The 27823-nt window shown below is 43.1% G+C and overlaps 1 protein-coding gene across 1 annotated transcript in view; it reads right to left on the minus strand.

The window, feature by feature from the left end:
* Nucleotides 1-660: 660 nt before the first annotated feature.
* Nucleotides 661-27823, minus strand: part of AATF (apoptosis antagonizing transcription factor) — a 39653-nt gene continuing 12490 nt past the window's right edge. Inside the window, 11 exon segments of the mRNA XM_037371112.1 lie at nt 661-736; nt 4069-4149; nt 6164-6231; nt 17072-17118; nt 17121-17154; nt 17920-18084; nt 18857-18889; nt 18891-19062; nt 19394-19442; nt 19445-19465; nt 19468-19506. Coding sequence (XP_037227009.1) covers nt 661-736; nt 4069-4149; nt 6164-6231; nt 17072-17118; nt 17121-17154; nt 17920-18084; nt 18857-18889; nt 18891-19062; nt 19394-19442; nt 19445-19465; nt 19468-19506 — 785 coding nt within the window.

Below are 27823 nucleotides of genomic sequence, written 5' to 3' on the forward strand. Positions count from 1 at the left end.
AGATGTTTCTCAAGCCTTCCACATCCATTCACTGGAAAAATTATTCCACCTCCTTCCCACAAAAAGCTCAGCATTTCAAGATATAGCATATATGTAGAAAAACTATCTAGTAATCGTGCACAAAACTTTACTGATATTTTCTATTTTAATTAGCATATTAAAACGTTATAGTCTCAAAATAAAATTCTTCACTCTTTAAATAGACAAATACAAGCATTTAGGTCTTGAGTGAATCTTCACTGAACTATTCCAGTTATTAAGCGATCTAAGAAAATGCATACTAAACATAATTTAAATCAGTTGCCACTTCTGTTAAAAGACAAAGTCTTTCTACGTTTTGATTATACTGAAGACACCAGATAACTTAGTTGTCTATTTCCAAAATAATTCCACAAAACTAGATTTCAAAATTGGAGGCATTTTAAGCAGGAATCAAAATGCAGGTACTGAGATTTATGAAAATTTCTTGTTTGGTGTCACAGTAATTACAGAGTGAAAGCTCAGCCAGACTGCCTGGACAGATGTGACCAAGACACCCAGGCTATGATGCCAGTGACAAATGGTTAACTGATAAAAAGAAATGGAGGGGGCGACAGACTGAAGAACAGGTCAATATCATGCTGTCATGAAGCCATTTGAGAAACATAATTAATCTATTACTCACCTGGCATCATCATTCATTGTACAGTGGTCAATAGGTGCCATGAAGCTCACCAGCTTGCTATGGACATGATACCTGAATAGTGCAGGAAATAAGCAGGCAGCACATTAGTAACTATTAATGAAAAGGAAACGCTGCTGCTTGAATAGAAACACAGCAGCCCCTGAAATGCAAAGCACCGTTTTTCCTGGTGACCAGTACCTAATGAGTCACTAGTTGTAGCTGGCTTTTCCCCCCCACTTCCCTCCTCCTCCTCCTTTCTTGTAACATGGACAATAATCAGATGATGCAATGAACTGAACAGCAAGAAAATCCTTTTTTATCACAGTTAGAATGTGGACATACAGCACCCATTAAATGTGTGCGAGTACATAATCAAGACTCCCAGAGAGACAACCCTGAAAACTCACAGACAGAGAAACAAGAACTTGTTTTCAGCCTTCCATTCAGCTGGCATCTTAATCACCTTCTGGAATTTGTGCCCAAAGAGCCCACTGCAGGCAGCAGAAGCGTCAGAGCATCAAACCTTCTCAAGCATCCATCTGCTATCAGTTTCTCCTTGCTCTGTGGTGTCTAGGGCCCTAAAGGATATAAAAATCCCACTCTGCTAGCTGTACTGTAGTTGGAAAGTCTTACCCTGAATAACTTACAAATGGAGCACATAAAAACAGCAAAGGAGACAGAAAAAAGGCGGGTGCAAAGAAGACATGGGGCGTATCCAAGGTGATACAGTGCTGCATCTGTCTGAGCTTCTGATCCACCAGAATATTTCTACAAGCTGTTCTGCACCTCCAGATATGGGATCCCCTCCCGCTTCCCACCCTGGGCTAGGAACTTGCAATAGATTTCATGACTTATATCCAAGGACCTGACATAAAATTTAAGAGAGTACTGAAAAACTCAGAATGAAAAGGTGGCTTTAAACCCTAGTGTCTAAGAGCAGGGGATTCCAAACCAATGGCTTTTGGTGTACACTACCACGCTGCCTACCCAGCTCTGAAATGTTTCATCCAAGCTGCTGCTATTTTTAGAGCTTGACAAATAGCAGGCAAAAGGATTCACAAGCATTTGCCCAGAATCACCTTTCCACTCTGTCACCTCTGCACTCCCTTTTGTTTGCTTATGCAGGAACATTCCCTCAAGGGGATTTTTAGCTCACGACACTATTTCAGAGTGGTTCTTCAGGCACAGCACACGCTCAACCTTACACGAGGGCTTCTCTGCACAATCAAGTCTTTGTCACTCGTAATGGAAGCAACTGCCCTGGTCTAACGCTGCGACGAGCGAGCCGGGGAAGAGCCGTAGCTGTGTGGGGCTAGTACTGCAACAAACAGGTCAACAACAGGCTGCACTACAAAACAGTTCACTTATGAGACATTACCAACTGATGGATTCATACAGATCAAAGAGCTTCTACAGGCACAGTCTGTGTAGCGGCAAAAGGACTAAGCAATTCAGATAAATTCTCTGACACGAGTTGTTTGTCCAAAACTAATATTACTGTCACATTTTTAAAATCAGGACTTTAAAAATCCCAGTCTAGCAGATATAAACCAGTTATTTTCATTCACAGAAAGACATCCCACATTGCAGCAGCACAGGACCAGAAATCACTGACATGAAAAAGAGGTGTAGACACATCACTCCTCCTCAAGAAAATTCTACCCTCTTTTAAAAGTACCTTCTTTTTAAAGGAAGATTCTACCTCAAGAAAAGGCATGTCTTAGTGAGGGATAGCAGAGTTCTAGGCACCAGGTTTCTTAAGCTCGACTGTGGAGTTTTTGGATGAGCTCACTTCCCCTCTCAGTGCTCAAATTTCCCTGTCTATGAAGGGGACAAGTACTCATGTCAAGTGGAAAATCGACTGCTTTTGAAAGCACTGGAAGATCCCCACACCCTACAATAAACTAGCACATTTCATCCAAACATGCTATAATATTGAAGGTTTGCTAAAGGACTGCTAAAAAGGAAGAATTACGGAGACAGAGGAAACAGTATTAAATACTTTGCTCTCCAGGATCTCAGAGTCCTTCATGAAAACCGAGCTAAGCACTGCTGCCCCAGTTTTAGAAAAGGAAAAAAAGAACAGAGGATAAGTGATCTGCTTGGGGTGACACTGCTTCTCTCAGTGGAAGAACCATCTCTTTAAAAACACCCATTTGGGCTCTACTGGGACTCTTCTGAAAAGATGGTGGAGCTTAACTACATGCTAATCCTAAACACAGACAATGACACTTTTTTATTGATATCTTCCCTGCAGGGTCACTGCAACTTTTATTTAAAGAAGAAAAAAAAGGCACCTAAGATCTAAGAGGCAATTGACTTGGTGAGATAGCTGATCTCTCAGGAATGCTGAAGCGCACAGATTGCACACAATGAGAGACTTCCCCATTATTCCTGGAGGTTTACGAGTCTGACTCAGTTGTGTGATGTTGTCAGTAGTTTTGACTGAATCATGAATATATCCAATTATGTGTGATGCTGACAGAGAAGAATATTGATAGTCAATAATTATAGGCTTTTCAGGCCAACAAAGTAGCTCTTCCCTCTTTCAATAAATTATCTTATGACATCTATCTTAAAAATTGCTATGCCAGGCCTGACCCAGACTGACTCCACTGACTTTCTATCAGATGCCATCTAAACTCACGATTTATAGTTTACTCACAAAAGGATGGTTAATGTTGCGGATTTTTCAGGAAGCTTTTCAGCATGCCTCCCTGCCACAAACACCTCCTCCACTACAAATCATGCAGTCATGCTAAACTCAGGGAGACTAATATATCTGCTTTGCAAAGGGAAAAAAACCAACACCTTGTTCTCTCCAGACTGTTTCCCTTTCCACCCTACCACGTGAAAGATTCTTACACTGAACACACAACAGGAGAGCTCAACCCAAATCAGTGGTCAGGATGTGAAATGCTTTGAAGCTAAAGAAAGCTGCGATGTGACTTACAAAAATAGAGAGATTAGACATCGAATTCCAATTGACAGTCAGTAGGGAAAGAGACATCTACCTCACCGAGGCATTTCTGCACATCTTCACCTAGAGCTCTTCCCACATTTTAATCAGCTAAATATATATTGCACAACAGGTGTTTATTGGCTTTCACTGGAAATTACGGCCCCAGATCACTTAGTGACACTTCAACACCTCTTGCCAGTGTTTTCTGAGACCAATGAACACTCTTGCCAAGACAGATCTGGGCAGCACTCACAGGCTGCATCCAACCAAGCCCTTATACTATGCTCAAAGAACATTAAGGTTCTCCAGTGGATGCCCCAGAGCATCCTTGCTCTAAAAGGCCTGAATAAGCCTACCACTGCACCCCAGAGCCAACCAGTGCAGCCAGACTTCCTTTGGTAAAATCAAGAACTTCTCTTTGCTTGCAGAAGCTTTCACCCACCGGATTCTCCTTCCTTTACTGGCTTTTCTGTCCACTTTCTTCTTTATTTTGCTTCGTAACTTCTGGATGGCCAGCCATTGCCTGAGGAATGCAAAACGACAGTTACACAACCTTTAGAGCCACTGGGAAATGAGCATTAGCTACACTGGGGTCTGAGGCACTTCCCAGCCCTTGCAACCATTGCATTGACACAAGCGAAGAAGATCAGAACCTCAGGAGAACAAGTACGAAACTTCAAGTGCCCGTGGTACTGCTTCACTCCACAGACATGGCACTGACTGCAGCCACGATGGGACACAGACCAGACCTGCTGATCCAGATGAGACATTGTGGTTCACTGAGAACATTCTACTCGCAGGGAAATCCATGGAGGCCACAAGGCTTGGCTCCATTTTTTATTCTTCCTTGATTATTTTTTTTTTTTTAAGAATCTTTACAATTAAAAAGAAAATCTTTGCAAAATATGAATGCTAAAACCTGTAAAAAATGCCTTTACAGGTACTGCTTTTTTGTTTCAGCCTTGATTACTAGAATGACTTCTGTTTTGCATATTGAAAGCCCATAACAGAATAGATGGTCTGCCACAGACTAAACTGATTCTTTAAGTGAGACAGGTTATGCTAACTTCAAGAACAGAATTACTGTGATGCAACAGACACCATGAATTTATTTCTTCCTTCAGTTTTGCAAATTATATTGAAGATTACAAGCAAGCATTTTCCCCCACCATCTCTGACTATCAAACCTGGCAAATCTAGCAAGCAGTCCTATATAATGCTCCAACTATTACTACACAAGGCTACAAAAGAAAGAAAAGCAATAAGCAATTTCAGAAAGTGCTGTCTGATGCCCAAATGTATTTAGAAGGGAAGACTCAACTTCTCAAACAGAACTTCATCAAGTCAAAGAAGTTTTCAGCGGGGAAAAACTTCTACTAGTTATAAATATTTTTTTTACAAAAATGAGCGTCATCTTACCTGATTTATACAAAGAAAACTCGACATCAGGGAAAAAAATCTAGCAAAATCCAATTACTGCAATCTTAATATAATCTTAATTACTGTAATCTATTTTATTGTTAAGTCAGATAAATGTACAATGTAATCACCACTTAAATGTAATTTTGTCTATATCATGTTAAATTATAGTGAATAGCTTTCCATAATATTCCAGACATACACAAAATAAATTTGACACATTGCACTAAAATTTGGGTAATATTTTACAAGGATAAAAGTTATTTCACCATCACAAAATTTCCTAATGCATTTTCTTCCCCTCCCCATACAGACACCCCCATAGCACTTTTTCAGTGGAGAGCCCCTACTTTAACATTTTCAGCCTTCCTCTGCTTTTACACTTTTCTAAATTATAGCCCCTGGCTATTTAAATGTACACTGTTCATTACGTGGTATTTGGAAGATTCTTTATTTTCTAACTAGAGAATTAAACAGAGAAATAAGAGCTTCCCTACATGGAATTCTATTTTACTTCTGCATGCAGAAAATATTCTCTGATATTGTCTCAATTGTATAGCAGCTTTTCTTACAGCAGGGAGAAAGCATACGCAAGAATTGCTTTAACTGACCTCACAACAGAAGGTTTGATCCCCTGAAACAATGACAAATCAGAGCTCACAATGAGAAAAGGCCAAATTTCAGCAGCAGGCAGACACTTGTCTAGTGACCTAACAGACCCTCACTAGGGTTAAGACACCCCTCTGTGGATTCCCTATGTGCTGCATGGACCACTGACTCAGAAATATTCCAAGTCTGGAACAAGCCTTTGACAACTGGAAAGCATCTTCAGGGGTTCGTCGGCAAACCAGGGCTCAGCTAAAGGCTGGCAAACTCCCAGTCACACTTGTGATCCATAACCAAGCAATACGTTACAGCGAACGACTTTCTTGGCTCATCTCATACTGTTTTAATCATTTGTTATGCAATTTCTTACACCAGATGCTTTCTCCAGAGTCATTTAAAAATTTGCCCTCTACAATGAGCTGGACTGGAAGCCCTCAAGTAGTTTTGCACCTCTGAACCGGAATGCAGTGCTGGGGCGAAGTCAGTGATGTTACAGGCAGCTTCCTACTTACCTGCCCATTGCTACCTGGTCATTGGGGTCCAACGAAGTGGTTTTACGTTCTATAAGTTCTCGAAGGAGCTAGAAGAAAGACAGCAATCCCATTTAGAAGTACAGTAAAGACAGGTTAATGCAAACAGGCTCACAGGTTTCCCAGAATAGTTAAGAAATCAGCTGCCAAGCTCCCAAGGGAACATGTATGCCTCAATTTCTTGAAACTTCCTAGAAAACCCCAAGCCAAGAACAAAGGCTTTTTAACATTCCCTCTGCATGAAAGAGTTTTCCAAGGGAAAAAGCTGACAGCTATGCTAAAAGTTTAAGTAGATCATGCCCCTCTTCCAAAAAGGTCCCCATAGAATATGTGACTGGACCATAACACTGAAGGCCACCACAAAGAGTTTCTGTATATAATTTCAGATGGAACTAGTAGTAGTATAGTCTTCCCTTCAACCCATCATGGTTTGTTTAGGTGACACGTCACATCATGTCATTCATCTGATGAGAATCTAAAAGGTTATGCAGAGCCAGAGGGGCACAGTTTAGCAGCACCGTGGCACAAGAAGCTCCACACGGGCAAAGCATACAAACGGCCTTAAGTGTAAGAGCGCTGCAAAGCCTCCTCTGGGACTGTCAGAGGGGCCAAGCGCTCGGCAGCTGCTGGTCCCAGGAGCCCAGAGCAAAGTGTACAATCCCACAGCGGGCAAAGAAGTGACAGGCTTGGGGGGATGTGAGCAGCTGAGCTTCAGCTCATGTTTCAGAGGCTGGTACTGTACCTTGGGCTCTGGAAAGATAAAAAAGGCCTGAACGTTCACAGGCTGCTGTGTGCACTGCTCCCATGGGCAAGAGATGCTGCACAGGCAGATCTGCAGTAAGACCTCAGCCCCCCAGGTCTCACCCCACACTTCGTGCAGGGAGGGCAGGTGGAAACTGAAACATTTCACCAGACAGAAGTCAAGCATTGCTGGGCAGTAACGCTCGCTCTGAGGAACAGCACAGCAAAACAATTTTTATAGCTAGAGCAGGAATGCTCAAGTAGGCTTTTCTATTTCTTTTCATGTCCTGAGGGCTGGGTTTTGTCCTTTTTGTTTCCTGCAGCCAAAGAATATTGTGAACAGCCTTCTTGGCTACTTGACTGGTGCTATATGTTTATCACCACTCACTGTAAATTGTACGTGCTGTGCCTTGGGTATTAGCCAACATATTAACACAAAGAACAGAAATAACCCCTCCAAAACAGAGGGACACAGGCTGCTTTTTAGATGCTGACATTTCACTGACGAGTGAAGTTACTGTCTCGGCTCAGAAAGCACCCAAAACAGACCCACCTGGAAGCCAGAGAGTCCAGGCAATCCCACAAAGAAGCCAGAGAAGAAAGGATGAAAGATGCTTCTCCTCCACCCTACACTTTTGCTTAGGCAGGGACTAGACTGTAATGGTCAGTTGAGGTACAGTAATGGTCATGGAAAGCAGGGCTTGGAGAGCAGCCATGGTCTTCACCTGGCCCAAGACAGCACGTACAGTGGAGGCAAGAGGACAAGAAAGAAGCTCCACATCCCCCTCGCAGCCGGGGGCGTGGAGGGAAATACCAACTCAAGTGAGACGATGGCATTTCTGAGCACAGCTTGGCTCCAGTCTGCCCCTGTGCTCAGAGCAGCGGGCCCTCAGAGGCTTCCTGGGCACGGACGCTGCCCCACGAAGCACAGCTGATGACAGAATTGTCCCGGGCACAGTGCTATGTGAGAAACTCACTGAGCCCCATGGTTTCTGATCACTGAAGTACACTACCGGAGTGAGGGAGGGGAAAGGCGTGCACCCCACAAAAGAAAAATGCCATAAAGGTAGATAGGTATCTTTTTATGAGCCTTTTTTATTTTCAAATAAGAGATGCTGAAGCAACAGAGAAAATATTTATACCTGTCCACATCTTTCCTCTCCTCCAAGGCATACATCGTAACACACACACACACAAAAAGAGTGATTCAAGCATAATTAAAAACCCATTGTGACTTTTTTTTCTATTTGCTTATTTTTTGAGATTATTACTGCAGCAATTACATTTAGAAATTCCAGGAAGAGAGGCCACTGGTTTATTATCACTAGAAAACAGCAAGCTACTTCTCTGCCCTGTTTATCTGATTGATTCCCAACATCTTTCTGGCACACAATCTATCAGTTTATCTCTCCTACTTCATCACAGTCACTTCTGGCAGCTAAATACAAGATCCAAATCCAGTGTTACACAGACATACGACACAGTAAACCTATGTAACACCACCACTCTGTAAACAGCTGCCCTTAAGGCTAAGCAGAAATGGGATCTTGGTTTCTAGTCAATATTCTGTCAAAAGCAAGGTGGGAGGGAGGGTTTTAACAGCAGCGAGAAATGGTGCAGCAAGGTTTTAGTGGTTTCTTCCTGTACTGGCAATAAGGTGTGTTTACTGTCACCTCTTATCTTGCCTCCTTGGCACAATGCGCAGCAAAAAACTGCTGAGTAGTAATGGCAGAGGCTAAGGCATGAGGAGACAGCAATGCACAGATGTCCCATGCTCTCAGAACACTAAGCAGCAAGACATTTTCAGCAGGACTTGCTCTTCCTGGTAGCCTACCAAATCCAAAGACTGGTAAACTAAGGAGCGCTGCCAAGATCTTACAACTACGTCCACGCTGGTTAGAACAAGATGCGTTTCTGGGGCAGATTCCCAGTGTTGCACCTAGGGAGTGGGCAGGATCTTGTTGGACAGGATCACTCTCCTTTTGGCAAGGCAGCATTTCCTGCAATGGCTGTGAAGGGCGAGGGGTTGAACTGCGTGCTGCTTAGCAGGGCAACAGCAGGGATCCCATTATTTGCTGGGGGGCATATCCTCTCCTCTGTGAGCAAAATTAGCAGGGAAAAGCTTTGTGCAGCAGTAGGAGACTAAACCCTACCCACAGCCATCTCCTTGGCACTAACTAGGCCACCAGCCGATCAGCCATTAGTTGAGGCAGAGACGGTTTTGTTGACCTTGGGGCTGACAGTGAAATGTTCTTTCAGTGCCACATCAACCGGAGGACTGGGGATGCTGCTGGGGAGAGGAGAGGGAGACAGAAATAGGGGGAAGTGGAAAAAAAGCAGGAACAAGAGGGAAATTAGGAAATAGAGGGGAAAAAAGGCTGCAAAGCTTCTTACAACATCTAAATAGTGTACATCTTAAAGCTGAAGTTATAAATCATGCTAACAATGGTTACTAAAATAAAAGTGGATGTAGCCAGAGGCTACAACTGAAAAAGTCAGTCTAGACCTGCCTCGCTGCCTTTGGTCTTTAAGGATTTGATTAGTTTTTCCGCTTTCTAGTTCAGAGTCTTGCATTCAGCCCATGCTCCAGAGCCAGCTAGGGCTCACGATACAGAATGAATGATAAATTCATTTACTGAATAAAGCAACAGTGTTTTCACAGCACAAGACTTTAAACACTTCCGAAGCTGCAATATTTCATTAAGCTTGGCGATTCTGTTTAAAATTTATTAGTCAAAACAGAAAACTCTCATCAGACCCCATATATTCCATTAGGAGTGATATATGGTGTCTCCCAATGTCTAATTATTAACTAGGAAGTGTAAGTAAATCACTATCAGCATTAAGCCCTGATGTGTGAAGACAAGAGTTTGAGTTAGGCAATTTCAGCATCAAAAGGCTTTGATTTGAAACGTATCCTTTTTTGCTTTCCCTCCTTCACCTCTTCACATCTTCCCTGAACTTCAAAAACCTAAGCTCAGTCTCCCATGTAAGCAAACACAACTGCCTACCTGCAACGAAGTGCAACCACGTCCAGCAGTCTGCAGCTCAACTACCGACTCCAAGCTGCTCTTACCAAAAGCTGGAACCAGCAGGACAAAGGACGTGCAAAGCGGACAACGGGCAGCAGAAAGCAGGAGATAACGTCTGTATCACCCGCCTTTGGAAGGCAGTGGCGATGCTCGCCAAGAGTGCTCCCGTGCACACATCTTTATGAACTCAGAAAAGCTTTGCTATTAAAACCAACCCAATCAGAGTCCCTGGTCAAAACCAGGAGCTACCAACCACACAAGTAAAGAAGCGCACACAGAGGTCGCGTGGTTTGCCAAGGCCCACAAGCCTTGTTTGCGGAGGGCCGGGAGCAGGCAGGAACTGACTCTGCCTCCTGTGTCCTGAGCATGTGAGCAAGCCTAAAATCTGCAACCACTAGCAAAGAGTACGGCAGTGTTCCCGCAGAACATGTCTGAAGGCAGGAGCTTCAAAATCGGTTAGTATTCACCTGCCTTTGCTGACACCAGAGCCATTGTTAAAATTCACACTGGAGTCAATGATGTGTGCTTTCTAAAGAATTCACCTTAAAAGGACTCCCTCTTGACGCTAGTTAAAGAGATGCACACAAAGTGCACTGTACAAAATCAGAGGGATTTAGAAATGTCATCAGGGTGTTGTTCAAGGGTAATAGAGATTCATTTCTCATTTTAGAGGTCAATTTTCATTTTAGAGGTTAGGTCTCATTTTCATGCACTATCTATCAGTGTTTCTAATACTACAGTTGCTGACCTTTCTGATTTGCAGACCCCTAAGAATTTCCAGTTGAGACAAAGAGCTAAGTATAAGCGAAATAAGCCTCATGACAAAAGGCTTGCTCTTCTTAGACCTCACAGATCAATTCAAATTAATACCTCGCAAAAGTTGATCTATAGTGTATCACAGGAAACAGTTGAGTTTACAAAGCTTAGAAATACAATCGGAACAAAAGCAACACTTTTCCGATGTTATTAAAATCTTCAGAAAAGCCAGTAAAGGCACGGGTCATTTCTGCTACACAGCATCAAAGCCACCTACTCTCTCTTGCAAGTGGCACTGCTGCCTTTGAATTCACCGAGTCAGGTATGCGGAGGTGAGACGCAGTCTCAGCCCGGCCATCGTGCTGGCTGCTGTATGGGGAAGTCAAAGCAGTTGTACAGGGCTCCCTGCACCAACAGTAATACCAAACAAGGGTCTACCAATGTTCATTTTAGAACAACTGTGCAGAACAATGGAAAAGCAGAACTTCGTACTGCTTCTGCCACCTTAGTCATTCACTGAAAGCAACAGAAACAGAAAAAAGTTGGATAATCTGTGGATTCTGAAACAATGAGAAAAACAGGAGAAACTCCGACTTCAGGTTTACCAGCAGCTGCTAACCTTTACTAGAACACTCTGTCACTCCTTGGCTAAAAAAATACTCACTTTATTAGTGAGGAACTCTAAAATATTTGCAAATTGCTTATATAGACTTTTCTAGCTACATGTGTGTTTGTTACTAGAGATAGTAAACAAACTACTGTGGTACAAATGTCTGCTAACGGCGCTCCACTATCTTTTAACACAGAATCCTTTCAAAAGCCCAGGCAAATTCCCTTCACCCTGGCTCACAGAGCCGCAACATGACATGTCACATTGAAAAAATGTGTTATCTTTTAATAGGTTAAAAAGCGGTTATTTTTTAACAAAATCACTGTAGGAAACAAGGAGAGAGAAGCGAAGTACAACAACAGTCCAAGTAAAGAAGACTACAAACCCCAAATGCTTTTCCTCTTCCCTGGTGAAAATGCAAAGTCACTCCTGAACAGAAAGTTGACAAAGCTGCATTTCATCCATGCAATTTCAATACTTTCTAATTTAATCTTTTTCTCCTTTAGCCTTTGGAGAGACATGATAAATCACATGAATTTTCCCATCTTTTTCATATTTATATACGATACAATTATTTAAAACAGCGTAAATTATGAAAAGGTTGTTTCTAGTCCAGGACTCGCTCAGCATACATTTTACACTGCATTCTGCCCCAACGCAGAAACAAACCATTCCTCTTCCTCTTTCAAGCTCCCACACAGCAGCAGCATAACACCATTTGGATTTCTAGCAACACCAGAGAAAACTTAAGACTGCAGCTCAAATATTATTTTTAAATCCCCTGAAACACTTTTTAAAAATTTCGTTTTCTGCAATCTACTTATAATGTAAAAACCTAAACTGCAAGATGAAATCACTGGACAGTCTCCTTTTAAAAAACATTTTATGAAAATTCAGTTTGTGTATAAACAGGCATTGACTTGCGTATTTTCTAATAACCCATTAAAAGAAGTTTCAAATCAAGCTTTAAAACGTGTTATTAACCATCTACCCAGCCATTTGAAAGATACATGCCTGTGATAAGAGTATTGTATTGCCATTAACCTGTGGGATGGTTCGAGACATCTCTTATTCACACAAAACTCTAAATGCATCTAATTAAAGCCACAAGATCAGCTGTCCATATTAATCACTCACTAGTTTAATTAAGGTAAACCAGCTTGTCAGAAAGCCAGGCTTCTCTCTATTCTTCACCATTATCGACTTTTAATAGTTCACTGGATTAGTAATTACTTGTTTATGGCATTATCAAATACCTGGCAGAGAAAAACCATAGCAGTGCCCAGGAAACTGCTTTAGGTGACTCTTGCCTGGGACATGAGGAGAAATTGACCCTACCAAGTAAAGTTTTCTAAAAAGCCACACAGTGCGATTTAGACACAAGTACGACTCAGAGGAGAAACAATCAGAGCTAGAACTATCTTAACAAGAGATTCAGACTTGCAAGTTTATTTTGCGGCTACTCTGATTAAAGCAGGCATTCTGAGCACTAAGCTAGGAAAAAGGAAGTTTGTGAGATTCCTCACTCGCTTGTAAAAACGGTATCTGTCACAAGAGAGGGCAGGCACATACAATGCCAGTCCACAGGGGACAACAATAAAGTTACAAGTCCTACAATTAAGCAACATCTTCTACAAAATCAGCCTCTTTCCTAAGTAATGAGGGTATAGATAAAGAAGGTAGCAAGCCTCTTCCTTGCTATTCAAGCGCACTCACCTTGGGAGTAGATCCCAGACAGCACCAGTTCAACACAACGCAGCGGCTGAGGGATGACAATCCTGTTCAGCCTACGGGCGGTCCTGCCTGGCAAACTGCTGCCAGCTCTCCCTGAAGTCCTTAGCATTCCGTTGGATGTTCCCCATCCACTTTGGCTCTGCTCAGCTTCTGAAGTTGTGGTGATCCCAGACAAGACTGATGATTGCGGGTTGTTATAAAATGCAATCACACACCACATAACCAAAATTGGGGAGGAGGGAGCAGGAGCAGGAGCATGGAGGAAAAAAGGGATTATGTATATTCCTAATTCTCCTTAGGCATACCTGCTGCCATCAATGATGAACATTTGTTCTGGGAAGAGCTGCTACCAGTGGAACGCTTAGCATATGAACGCTAACCTAATTCCTGTTGGAAATAAACCAATTTCCACTCTCTCTTTTACTAGAGGAGTATTTCAACCTAATAATAAAATCTCCACTGTAGCATGTCAGACCAGCAGCTCTCTGGTAGCAGGCTGGAATTTTAAGTCTTAATGCTGCAACATCAGCTGTAATGAATTCTACGTAAATATGACTTCTAAAAATAAAAAGCCTTTTTCTTCCCTTAAAACCACGTATGAAGGAGAGTCTAAAAGAAAAGGAAATGAGGTCTAGCCTCTTGCTGCTGTCAGTAATGAGGATCTTTCTGAAACAATTTAACTATTCCCACCCAGTGCAACCCACATAAAAATATTTCACTTGCATTATTCAGCTCAACTTTACATTACCATTCAACACAGGCCACAATAAAAATTATAACTGCTTATAAAACAAGTGAAGAATACGAGAAAAGGCAAAGTGGGATGAACAGACTGAGCAGAGTTAAATACTGAATCACTGTAAAACTCCACCAGCCACACAAGGTGAATTCCATTGAATACCAAGACCTGGACAAGAAAATTGTTTTTCCACAGGAAAAACAGATTAATGGAAGAGTTTTCCATAGATATTATAATCTATAACAAAATAGCATATCTACTTATTCTTTTATCAGTAACTTGTGCATATTCATCAGATCTTGTTCCTTTTTACTTGCTTAATTTCATACTGAAATATACAAGAAGTTGGTTTCCAATGTCCTCCCTTATCTGAATGTTCACCTTTATTTTGATTACTGCTGGTGGTTTAATAAACTAAACATTTTAAAATGTTATTGAGAAAAATGAAAGCGATACTAAAAAAAGTCTGGATCTAAATTTAAATACAAAGAAAAAAGCACCCATCAAAACGTACACATGCACTTTGCAGTAAGTATTATGCACAGAACAGAGGTCAGAGTTCCTGAGCAACCTCAGCTCCAACAACCAGGGACGTTGCTGCTGATTACTACTGAAGAACCAGTTCCCTTTCCACATTTTCTTTATATATGTACATCCACACACGCAATCATACACGCACACAAAAGCACTGCACAGTTATGACCCATCTGAAAGAACACACATTCACCGTATTGTCAGTGCTCTATTGTAATGCACTCTAGCCTTTCTGAATGCAACGTTCAGCTTCAGCTTACCACCCTGACAAATACAGGAAAGCACTTTATGAAACCAATTTAATTGGGAGGTGACAGAAAACATACAGCCATTTTCTTTAGCCTTATCACTGAATTGGCTTCAGCTCCAATCTCTGCCAAATCCCACTCAACAGAAGACATTAACCAGGTCAGCAGAACAGGTGCTGCGCTGTGTCTGGCAAGGGGCTGGCATCCCCACAATTACTTGCACACAATGAAGCAGTAATCTTTACAGATCATCTCTCCCAAGAAGCATATTGGAGACAGGAGGAGAGGAGAAGGGTGGAAGGGAAGGAGGGAGGGAAGGAGGGATGGATATAAAAAAAAAAAAAAAAAAAAAAAAAAAGGCAAGAAAGGAAAATGAATGTGTAGCTGCCTCGCGGCTCAGCAGATGTCTGTGTGTGATGTACGAGGCTAGGATAAGCTGTCGTAGCCCGCTGCCAAAGAGTGGTAAGTGATTAAAGCCTCCACCAGGCTAAGCACCATATTTAGAGTCTATGGGGTTTCGAAAGTTGCACCCATTCCTTGCTGTGCTGCCAGATGTTGTTGGCTGGTCCTGCTCCTATTCACTGTGCGCAGGAGGCAGCAGTTGGTACAGCAAGGAATGCAATCTGGAATGTTTCCGGAGGTGCTGTACATTAAACCGGTGTCACCCATCCTTCACCTCTACTGAATGCTGAAACAACTCCAATTTGCTGCCACTTCCCTCTTGGGAAATGGCCAAGATACAGTTGTGCCTGGCAGACCCATTTGTTTTACTCAGGTGATTCTCTTCCCTCAATGACCTCTATTAGTTTAAGTTTTAATTTAGATTAACCCCAGCACCCCAATTAACCAGTGAGGGGAAAAGCTAAGCTGTGACTAGTCATATTTCTGAAATCACGATTTATCGAAGTTAAAGTTATTAGAAGGAAAGACGGGCCATTCATCTATTGCTATTTTTCTTTTAAAAATTTAACATTTCATGGCCAATAAGCACGTACTCTGCACAGGTCCACAGACTGTCAATCACAGCTGTTTCTCCTTGACCACTTCACAATTCTGTTACACTAACTTAATTTCTTCTGTGTTCTTAGGGTTCATTTGGCCCCCGTGTTCCACCTCAGTGTTACTTCACTGCCTTACAGATTTGGTCTCTTCCACCACTGCTGGCAACAGACACTCGCTGATCATCATTTTAAAGCCTACACAGATGAATCTGGCACCTTCACCTGCCCAAGGGATGCTGCTCAATTCACAGCAATACTAGCAGAGATGCTCTTACAACAAAGACACAGCCTGGAGAGGAGCTAGCTTGGAATACTATCCTGGCTTCTGGGGTACACTGCCTTGAGTAGATCCCTCGCTAACATTAAATATTCAAGTTGCCCTAATTCTGCACTAGGTGAGGTCTACTGCAAAAATTCTCCTGGACATCTACAACAGTAGGGCTGGAAACATGTTGAAAACCTCCTTGTAGAGGAAAAAACCCAGCAGTGGTAAGGTTTTATGTATTTCCTATCCATAAAACACAGATAAGAATTACAAATTTCAAGTATCTTTTTATTCACCTTTAGTCCTGGCTCTGCAGAGGAAACCCCAAATTTTCAAAGTATTCTAATGCTTCTGGTTGGACCAGTTATCAGAGTAGTCACATGGCAACACCTCTCTTCCACTGCCCCAGCACTTTACTAGCCACCCCAGTAACTATTCAGATCAGAAATTTCTGCTTTTCTAATGCTATAACGATATTTGTTTAGTCCTAAAGTTAAAGCTCTATGTGGATCATCAAAGCAAAACTAGGGTTTTGTGTGCTGGGGAAGGACTTACAGTGAATCATACTCCTCAATATATGCCAATTTAAGTATTTCATAAAGCTGTCACTGTCATTTATTAAATAAATTACAAACACAAGGCTTCCCTAAGCTGCAGCCTCCATGCACTGAGTGCAGATTCCTTGTTTCTAAGAATTTTGCAAATAAAAAGAATAACTGGCTTAAATCCAGGCTGGCACAACTCCAAGAAAAGTGCTAGAGAAGCCCTGCAGCTTTTTCATTCAGTAGGTAGATGAGATGATGGAGGCTGAGATGAGGAGTAACTCAGTGTGCTTTGAGAATCTACTAGAATCGGTTTTCATAATGGGACTCTGCCCACAGAGAACAGTCACCTTTAGAGAATTCAATAATTTTTCTCTTGTGTAGCAATGTTCACCAGCAAGAACAACAGGCACAGCCCTTAACCTAGAGCCCGGACTCACTCAAGTACAGCAGTACCAGTAACAGCAGTAAAATTTACATCCACAACACGAGTTTAAGCTCACATAGGCCTATATCGAAAGTTGTAAGCAAAGTCCTCTGAGGCATCTATAGAGACCTGGGATGTTAGAACAGGTAACCGAGTTTCACTGGTAAGAGAAATTTAGAGCACAGAACCAACCGCATTAGCTCCGTAAGTATTAAAAACCGACTGGAGCCATAATTCCAACACAGGTTTACCATCACCTACCTGGTGATAAAAGTCATCATCATCAAATATCTCCTCATCTATGTCCTCAGGTGCCTGTTGGAATCTGACTGAGGGAGGACTTCCTAGAAGCACAAAGGAAACACCAAAGCTCGTATGTGCGTATTTCTGTCTCTAGCTGATGACACCATGTGCAGCAGCTTGTAAACACATTTGAAGATATGAAGGAATGGAGAAAAACTCCCAACATAACAAGCTTTTAAGGATCAGGAATACATTTAAAGGCAAGGCAGAAATGCTGCCAATGCCAAAATAGATTTATGATACCTCTTACTGGGAATAAATAGGACTGTGCAAAGACTTTCTGGCAAAATACTACAGATATTTTTAACGTAATGGCAAAAAATACATCCTGCAGTGCAGTGATTCTAAATGATCTCTCAGAATTGAGTATTTCTTCTCTCTTAAATACTAAATTAATAACAGACTTCCTACTACATATTCTGGAGGTTACATGCAGTAGGATTTTAGAAGTGACCTTCTGGGTAAATTTCTAAACTCCCGAGTAAAACAAAGTTTTGTGCCGCTACCTCAAAAAGCGATTTAGTGAGCATCACTTCCTACAGCACAAGAGGGGCACAATCACAGACCAACCTTGTTTTTCCCCTGTCAAGAACTGGCACAGGCAATAACACAAACACCATAAAACTGGAAATTAGAATGTCTACATCTTTTTCTTAGCCATTACATTACAGGAATCAACACTCAGACATCTCCTTCATAAATCTCTCACAAACAAGAATATCTACCTGCTAAAGACTCAAGCTAACTGTTTTGCAGAGAGTTTCACTGCTGCTACAGAGTGAGTTATATAAACAAAATACCCTTACCGAATTTTCAGGCACAGGTTCAGGGACCGGATGAGATTCCTGTTCCTTCTTTCCCAGCACTGTATACACTGATCGCTTGGTCTGTGTCCGCCGTAGTAATCTCTCTTTGTCCATCATAATATGATCAATCTGAGTCAAGATTGAACGCTCAAAGGCACTGAAACCCTGCAACAACATTAACTAGTGTCAGATAATGCAGAAAGCTTTTCCTCGAGGCAGCAATGTTCCTCTATCTTTCCATGTCAGTGGATAAGCAGACAGCATTCCAAGAGGAGGGGGTATGGGCTTCGTTGCAGGGATTTCTGCTAGGATTTTTTATTTGTTTCTCCCTCTTGCTCCCTTCCCAACCTGAGGCAACCTGATCCTTGGCTTAATAAAATGCCTTTGCTGTTCTGGTTCAGATTAACTTCTCAATGATTAATACTAACTCACAGATGTTAGGAGACCCTGGATCTTCGGGTGAAATGATTACCCATTGTATTAAAGCGTACACTTCATGGAGGAGGAGAGCCACAGAAGCCCCTAGTTCTGTTATAAAACACAAACAGCTTGTTGATCAGCAATAGTGGCATTTTCATAGGGCTTACTTGGTGCTGGAGACTGGCTATGACGAGATGTCTGGCTGGGAGAACATCAATACTATCCAAGAGTTTTTCCCAAACTTGGAAACCATTTGTCTCTGAAAATTTTTCCCTGTCCATCTGCTCAAAACAAAAGATAGCAGGCTTATGCCTTTGAAATTTGAGGGCTCAGCTCCTTTCCAACCGTTAAGTTTTCCCCAACTTTAAGTTGGGGAAAAGTGCGTAACTGTGTATTTCTTACTGCTGTAACTCTCAGCTTAACTCGGAACTGCCACAATAGGAAACTTTCAAATCAACTTGTTCCACACACCTCTGCTAAACAATAAGCATGTCAGCACACACACACAAAGACTTGCCTTTCCCACTTTTCCAGATGCCAGCTTTGTCTTGTTCATCCCACTTCTGCAAGACGTTGTTCCGGTATGTCCTTAAGTCCGCATACCGCTTGGCTATGAATTCTGGGTAGTCCTCGAACTTTAGCTTTCGTTTTGGGAGACTGCTCCTCTTCTCCTGGGTCTTCTCCACTTGCTCTTCATCACTACTGCTAGGGATTTCATCATCACTAGAACAAAAACATGCAGACTAAACACCCTACACCACTCTAAGGCAGTATGTCTTTACAGCCCCTCCACTACCACCCATGCTTTTTTCCACACCACAGGGATATTTAGACCCATGGTTTAGCCCCTTCTCTGTTATCAGAAAGACTACAAAACAGACTTCCCACACTGGCAGAACTAATTCAGATGGTCATTTGTGCAGATACAGCAGCAACTGACCAGCAGAACAGCAGAGAGGCTGCACATTGTCCTGTTTGTGGGAGAGTTGGAGGCTTCTTCAGTCTCAGATTCAGCTTCAGAAACATCTTATTTTGTGTCTTATTTTGTATTTACCTCTCAGGTTTTGATTGCTTTCCATCTACCAGATGCCTCGTGCCTGGGTATGATAAAGCAGCTCATCCTGAGTTCCACTAATACTTTCAGCAACCCCTCTATGGCTTTACAACCTGCAGAACAAGAGACACACGTGACAATTTCCCACTGATCCTTGCTTCTGATGAAGACTTAGCTTTGTAGTGCTTAGTTTCTCTTCTTGAATCTGAATTTCTGCCTCAGCTTCTGCATGTCCCATTAACTGTTTTTTCTCTGATCAGTTAGAAATGTGGTTTTATCTTCAAGCTGATTTTATAGCTGTAATGTCAAACCACATCGCTGGGAAAGAACACTTCTTGCCTAAAAAGGGAGGAGAGGAGGCATGGACTGCCTTCTAAACATCTGCCTGGCTGCACATGGGGAGTACACCGATCTAATGTTTCATCAACAACATTCAGACTGCAAAGCCTACAGGATTGACATACTGAAGAAGCACTATGTGCAGAAGCGTCTAATGACACACATATGACAACAACCTTTTTGCCGACTCACTCATCTTTCTCGCCTGTGTTAAGTTCTACAGCAGAGGCCAGCCTCAGCTCAATACTACAGAGCAACACAAGGGAAAATGTATATACCTACACCCAGTCTAAACTCGACCTCTGACTTTTCTGTCTTGTACACAATGTGCATGTTATAGGGAGCGGAAAGAGGGAAGGCAAGAAGAAAAAACAAACTCCTGCAGGGCTGTGACTACCGCTGGTTTCTACACCACTGTGCTTACCACACAGGAGGTATAAGAAATTAGATTGTAAATAAAATCAAATGTAGCAAGATCTGATCTATGGAGGAAACTTAAACAATGACCTGGCAAGTTTAATGAGAAGATTCTGATCAGAAAAGCAGAACTGCAGGCCCAGAGATCCTTAGAAAGAGAGAAAGTGAAGAAAAAATTGGGGTAGAGAGGTGTACAAAACGATCAGTACGTGAAGGTTAGTTTTACAGGCATGAGGAGTTGCTTTCCAGGGTATTTGCAGATACAAATCCTGAATGTATATCTGATGCTGTGCATCCAAGGCTTTCACAGCTGACCATTTTCCGGTATCTGTGCAGATGCAGAGAAAACAATCTCTGTTCCAATGATCCTATGTTCTCCAAGGACACACAGTTGCAGCTGACTGTGGGAGGGGTTAACTGCACACTGTTGCAGCATCTGTTCTTTAAAAATACTTCTTTTGTGGCAACCAACAAGCCTCCCCGCAGAACGCTCTGATATAAACAAGTGTTTGTCTAGGGCCTACACAAAGTCTCCCTTTGTACATTGCTACGCATCAATCACAGGGTCAGCTCTCACAGGTAAAATGCTTAGTGTGCTTCTACCCAAAAAACCTAAACTGAACTTACACAGGTGTAATTTATTTTACCTGACACTGGCGTAATGCCTTCTGCTTTTACAAAGAGGCACCGCGGAAAGAAGAAATGCGCTGCTTGGATAAATGTAGCACACCACTTAAGGATCTGTGTTTCTTTGCAGGGATACATTCAGGCCAGCTTGGCTTCCCTCCCACCCACCCAGAGCGAGCGTCCTCACAGGGCAGCTGTACCTTGCGCTGACAGAGCACCTGGATTTGTTCCGAGGGCAGGAGGAGCACTGTGGTGCTGCGATGTTCCCCAGAGCTTCCCCTGGTACCTCTGCGGCCAGTTCCTCCACTGACATGAAGTCTGTGGGGCTGCTCTGCTTAACTCCCAAACCTGTTTCTTTCTTTGTAGTTAGCATAAAAGAATGGAGAGGACTTTCACCACCTGATTTTTTTTCTTCATTTGTTTTTTTTAATGGAGGACACTGAGATCATGGGTGGGGTGAACAGCAAATCTTCATCAGCCAAAGACAGTGCAAGCAGAAATCAGCCCAGAGCTCAGAGGTCTCAATCTCCCGCATGTTACCACTGTGATATTGCTCAGTTGTCACCATCTTCAGATAAATTACGGCCTGACCTCAGTAACAGGAATGTCAAGGAGAAGATGTTTTAAAATTTTTGTTGCGCGTCAGCTGTTGGACCCCTCCTCCCCCAGCCCGCAGTTCATTATAGATATGTTCTGACAACTCTTCTATATAAACCTATTAACGGATTAGGTTTGCTGTACTTGTAAAACAGTCGTGTGTTAACATCAAAACAATTCCAAGAGACAAACAGACAAAAAGCCCTTAAAATGCATTTGTTGTATGTGTCTGCAGCTAAAGTGTCACTTGCAAAAGGAACGTGCCCCCACCCTAGCCTGAGTGCACAGCTTACAACAGCAAAATCTTTCCCACTGCCTGTAACACAGCTAAATGTCCCCAGAGCTTCTGAAACTGTTTATTTTCTACCCGCTGCCTACCCTCCAGCAGCAGTGCTAATGCACCCCAGGCGGCTTTGATCCTGTCAATTACAACTGGAGTAGCACTCCAGCTCTTCTGGGGTATATCAGGGCCACGGCAAGCAGGCAAGGAATAAAGACAGGCTCAAGCTCCCCCAGGCTATGAGATATGGACCCCAACAGAAGTGGGGATGGGGAGCAATTTTATTTGGAGTGAAGGGGATGGAGAGGGCAGGCAAGACAATGACTGTGGCGTCTAACCAGGTGGGAGGGCTAATTATTCCAGATAGTGGCTTCATCATGAGCCTCTTACAGCTGGGTAATTTCCGTGTTTTCAGTTCCTGTGTATTTAATAGCATTATTGGATGGCATTCTCATTGTTACTGTTGGCTGCTTAAGTGCGCTGTAAACTCAACTTCAGAAGCCAAGTGTCACCCTCCTCTGCCCTCTTCCCATCCAGCCCTGCCCTATCCATTTCATGTTTAATTCCAGAAGGGACTGTTTTCTTCCCAGTCTCCTCTCTCTCTTCACCTTCTCTTCCCTCTAATGCCCTCATCTGCCTTTACACTGTCTGCTTCGGGGAGAAGACTGAATCTATCAGTGAATGAAGGCAGCATAAAACAAAACCATTTCATAGATGCAAACTGTGTCATTTTGAAAGAAAGCCGGATGCTAACCCTCCTGCTCTCCTACCCGCTCCAGCACATTTTTTTTTAACGCTGCTCCTTGTCTGAAACAGACAATTAAACAGAAAAGAGCCACAAACATGGAGCTTTCAAGCACGCTAGTACATTAAGGCAACCAACTAGCAGCTTTCACATGTGATAACCATCAGGTTTGTACCTCCTGCTCCCTTCCCCGCTCTGTTCACAGAACAAAGCCAGCGATACCTCCTAAGAGCACAGGCAATGCCAGCCCTGACCATGTAGCAGGGGCCTCCCACCGCCATCAGCTGTGCGAAGCCCTAGGCAGTCCCTGATTTTCAGTTTCTAAAGCTTTCGGGACCAAGAAAGTATTGACACTAGGGTTTTCACAAGCATCACAAACTGGCCAAGGCTGAGGCAATGCTGTTCAAGCTCTGCGACTGCCCTCCCATCACTCATTCACCATCAGGAAGATCCTGATGCCAACAGCTTATGCCCAGAACTACATGCACTAACTGCCGTCAGCACCACTTCTGGGAGTTGCTCTGTTGTGTTCAGCCAGCAACTGCAGCTTAGACATCCCCAGCTGCCCCTTCCCAGCCCAGTGCACCCAGCAGCACTCAGTGACTGCAGGCACAGCACTGCCAAAGCAGCTGAACTACCATAAATTGCAGTAAGTAACCCCCCCACACACTTGACTTCACAGGCATAGCTGACCACCCCAGTTAACCCCTCTGTGCCTCTCCCATCGTTTCTCTCCTCCTCTCTGCCAGCAGCTTTGCTGCATCTCTCTTGTAACCTGCACTGCAATGTGACAGGGTAAATATTCCACCTGATATGGACATCAGTGTCATAACTGACATGTTTAACATTGGGCCAATACATTACCAGCAAGAAATTACCAGCAAGTAACTCCTTTTCCAGGAGTTACATCTGCACGTCCCACCTGTGTTTTTTGAGGACAGGTGGCTCAGCACTGCCTTAAAAGCAAAAGAAGCTGGATCCCTTTATGACATTTCAGTACGAGCAACTGAAATCCCCAGAACAAGAAGTCATACTCTGTGCGTAGGAGAAGCCAGCTACACCCAGGACAACAAGCAACCCCTCCTTCCACCAAACCTTTTCTAAAGCTGCCATTTGGGAAAGAAAAAAGGATGCTGAGTGGCATCTATCTGCAGCTGCTCCAAGAACACAGAAACGTGGTTTGAATATAACTTCCAGCTTAAATAGGACTCAGAGTGTCTGTAGTGAGATGCTAACTTGTAAGAGTCACTTTTAAGAGTCCATGGGAGCCCCTTCATTTTGTGTACAGGAGTGAAAAAGTTGTTCCAGATCCAGCAGACAGCATATCAATCCACCAAGAAAGCTGGGAGCCAGTATCAGTAAATCAAAGTGTGCCTTTCTGTTAATACTCTCTCATATGTTCTCATTTTATACATCCCTTCACCCAGTCAGAAAGTAGCCCTGGAGTATTTAGCTCCATTCAGGGATAGCACTGCCATGTATCAAAGTGTCAGGAGACCCACCAGAGATGAAATCTGTCCTACTGCTCTCAAACCACAAAAATCAATTTTGTCAATGCCAGTGGTTACGGACAAACCGGCTGTGCTGCTGGCATCCCCCTCGGTGTGGGGTAGCTCCAGGGTGCAGCGCACCAACCCCACCAGGCGCTCCCTCTCCAGCCCTCTCTGCACGCAAAGGGCAGCTGTGCCTCCCGCTGCCACTGAAACCTAAGAGCTGCCGCGCTGGGGACTTGCAGGCACGATGGCTTCTGTGCTCACCTATTGCTGTAAGTTCAGCATTTCTACAGCAAGGCAGCTTCCTGCGCAGAAAAATATCTGCGCTCTTTTTCATGACCTCTAAAAATGGGGTCTCATTTCATCTTCCCAGGCAGCTGCGGAGAGCGGCAGCTGGTGCGGAGCAGCAGGGAGCGGCCTCACGCAGAGACACTTTAAGTCGATGGAAAAAAGCCAGTGCCTCAAGGCCACGCTTTCAAAGGTATTCACAGAGAGCCAACCAGTGGGATTCCCAAAACTGCTCCACCAGGCAAACTCCTCCCCGCCTGACCCTGCTGCATCCATCCAGCAGATCCGGAGTAAAATGGTTAGGGACAGAATCCTAAAAAGTGGGGTGAAAACTCCCAGGATTTTCACACCATTGTTTTATGTTTGTGGCACCTTCCACAGCTTAATGGGGCAGGTGCTCCCCTACAGAACAGTGCCTGCCTGCTACTGAGTCCACACTGTATGCGAACACAAACAGAGCATCGTTACCATGATGTACTAGCATGGAACACCACACGCACAGGACACGGCTGCAATTCAGAGCCCACGCCGAAGCTGGAAATTAACTACCGTTTCCCCTCAATTAAATCTGAGGATCTGGCATCCCAGGAATATCATCGGCATGCAAGCTTTTAATCTTCCATGTACCTCCACAGGCTGCATGAAGTGCTTACACAGAAAAGCTGGAACAATGCTGGTGTCTGAACCATGACACACAGAGCAAAAGCTGAGCTGCCCAGCACTGGGAGAGTTTCCCCTGCCACCATGGAGAGTCACCGTGTCCCTGCACGGAACAGGCACAGTGCCCGGCCCACCGGTCACACTATGCAAATAAATAGAAGGAGAGGAATCAAGCCTCTTTTATTTTAATAGCCGTACATAATGAAGAGTATCTTTATCTGGTACATGCGTTTATCCCAACATTCAGATGAAGAGGGGAAATTTTCACTCCTTTCAAACGACTGTGGGACAGGAGTTAAACTACAGGTCAAAATGGCACTCAATATGCTGGCCTGAGAACAATACTTCTCATTCAAATCCACAAGCCAGCCACTTGCACTAGTCATCCCCAGCAATTAATCCCCCACGAAACACGTTTGATTAAATCTTTTCAAGCAAATCCTTTGCTTTGCTTTTGTTAGTTCACTTCTTGTCAACATCTATTAAAATATGCCTTTAATTCTCCCACAATCTTAAAAAACACCGATTCCACTGTCTTCAACTTTAATCAACTGTATGGCCGGCATTTTTCATTTCATAATAATGTGCTGTTTGGAATTCAAGAGGCAGGCTCAACATCAATCATTCGGCAAGAATTTTTCCACTGCAATAAATATGCAAATGAGGAAAGCCAGTCAGTCGTATTTCAGGCCCGACTTGCTAGTGTTTTAAAAAAGACACAAATTTATTAATTGCCGTTGGCCAGCGGAATCCTATTACTTTGGGCATTGATTACAAAGCTGTGTGAGTGATTATTGTGCAACTCGCAGGCTATCCAGGCATGAGGAAAAATTATTAAAGCAAGGCAGAGATTATCAACTCAGAATAACAATAAGCCTTAACATTTTAGGCCTCTAACTTCTTCAACAAAGAATTACGCCAGAGCTCCAGTGTATCATAATTCTGAAGTCTGTCAGTATTACTTTTGGAGCTTGCTCTATATTCCCAACAGCAGAGCAACATTACCAGCCAGGAAAAGGCGGGGGGAATTCCTCCAGGTATTGCATCTTAAACACAGGGCTTTGGACAACAGCTTTTCTGTAATTCCCGCTGCATAACTAACCGCAGGAGCAACAACATGGTGCAGGCAGGACTATCACTATCTTCAGATAGTGAACATCCTGGTGCCCCAAACCCAAGATGGCACAGAAGCAGAAGGCTACTGATAAGCATCAGACAGAAGCTACACCAGCCAGCCTAGAGCCCTCTGGCAGCAGAGAGTGATCTGATTTTTTTTAGAGGTGGTATAGTTACATACACATTTCTCACGCACTTAAGCTGAATCCTAGCACAAAGCACTTGTAAATCTGTACAGGTCATTTTAGGGAATTATGGGAGTAACATTCCCTTCACGCTTCCCAAAACACCAAGATTGTGGAATTTTATCAAATGACAGTAGGAAAAGGTCGACTTTTCTGCCAATTGCAATAAAAAGGTCTGCTCCACACCGAAGGCCCAATTTGCTGGTTCCATTGGAATGCAAATGATGCAAAGCCTTTGCAGAGGGGAAAATTGTATTCCTTCAGCACAAAGGAGCCAATGCTGCAAACCTCTTTCACACAAGCAGTTCAACTGACTCCCAAAGAGTTACAGAACAGACTCAATTTAGCCCTTTCACTCTAATATGACTGCATTTGACAGTAAGGACAACAGGATCAGACACAGATGAGTTTGCTAAAAGTAAAGAAAATAACTAGATGCAACAACAGAATAAAAGGTTTGGTATTCAAGGATTTTATTAGTGGGGACTGGGGGAGGGGGAAAGCTGAGAAGGGAAAGAGAAACACTTCCATGAAGTTCATGCTCTACTGATTTGCCTCAACCATCATCTCCTGATATCAGTCCAAACCAGGGAGGGGATGGGGCTTGTAAAAATGAGATTTATAAAAACTGATGTTTTACATTACTGTAAATGTAAAGAAGCTGACAGCATGCATTCCCGTCTCTGCGAGGCAGGAATCCCCAAGTACATATGCAAGAATGAGAAAGGAAGAGGAAATGTGAAATTTCATAGTTATCTAGATATTAAGGCCAGAATGGAACATTAGCCCATCTAGACTGACCTCTCCACATAATACCAGGCCATTAATTATATTTATCATGACAAGCACCGAGTTTCCATCTCAAGGTAACCAATTGCCAATTAATCCGAGTTAGCTGACATTTGCACATGCTTGTCTGGATGCTCTGCAAGCCTTTGTTTCCCTGCATCTTTTTTGTGGAGTATACAAGCTAACATGCACAAGTATTTAGCTAAACTCAATTTAATTAGCTACTAATTATCCTGGGAAGCTCAAGTGTAGGCAAACCTATTTGATGTGCTTTAAGTGTGGTGTAATCCCATGGTCCAGAGTTTGGCTGTACGGGATCAACAACTACGGACTCTCCTACCATTTCTTGCACAAGAATTCATGACAGCTTTAAAGTAAACCTCAAACGCCAATAGTGTCCAACACGTATGGCTATGGAGATAACCTACAGAATGGGAGCATTTCCTTTTTACCACATCTGTACAAGAGAAGCAGACAAAAATTCCGCTCAAAAAAGACTAAATACCACACTTGGCACTCAGTGAGGAAGGGCAAGAGGGGTTTTTTTTCTGGAAAAAAAAGCCCCAAACTATACGTGAAATAAACATCCAGCACTTCTCCACTACCTCCCACACAGAATTTCTGAACAATTCACAGACAGTAACAAGAAGTCACAAAACATTTTCCTGGGACCTTGCAAAGCCCAAATTCTGCACATGCACAAAACATCACACACCCCCATTACCAAACCAAACACACACGAACAACAACAGATCTCCAAAACCAAGACCTGTGCCTTTGTCTAAAGCGTCTCACTTTGTATCTCTACCATCTCACTTGCTGGCACATATGCAGAACGGCCAACCGTGAGCCCAGGAGTGTATCACCCTTACTGACCCCAGTTTTTACTAAAAG

This window comes from Falco rusticolus, chromosome 1 (assembly GCF_015220075.1).
Source record: "Falco rusticolus isolate bFalRus1 chromosome 1, bFalRus1.pri, whole genome shotgun sequence".
Classification (NCBI taxonomy): Eukaryota; Metazoa; Chordata; class Aves; order Falconiformes; family Falconidae; genus Falco; species Falco rusticolus.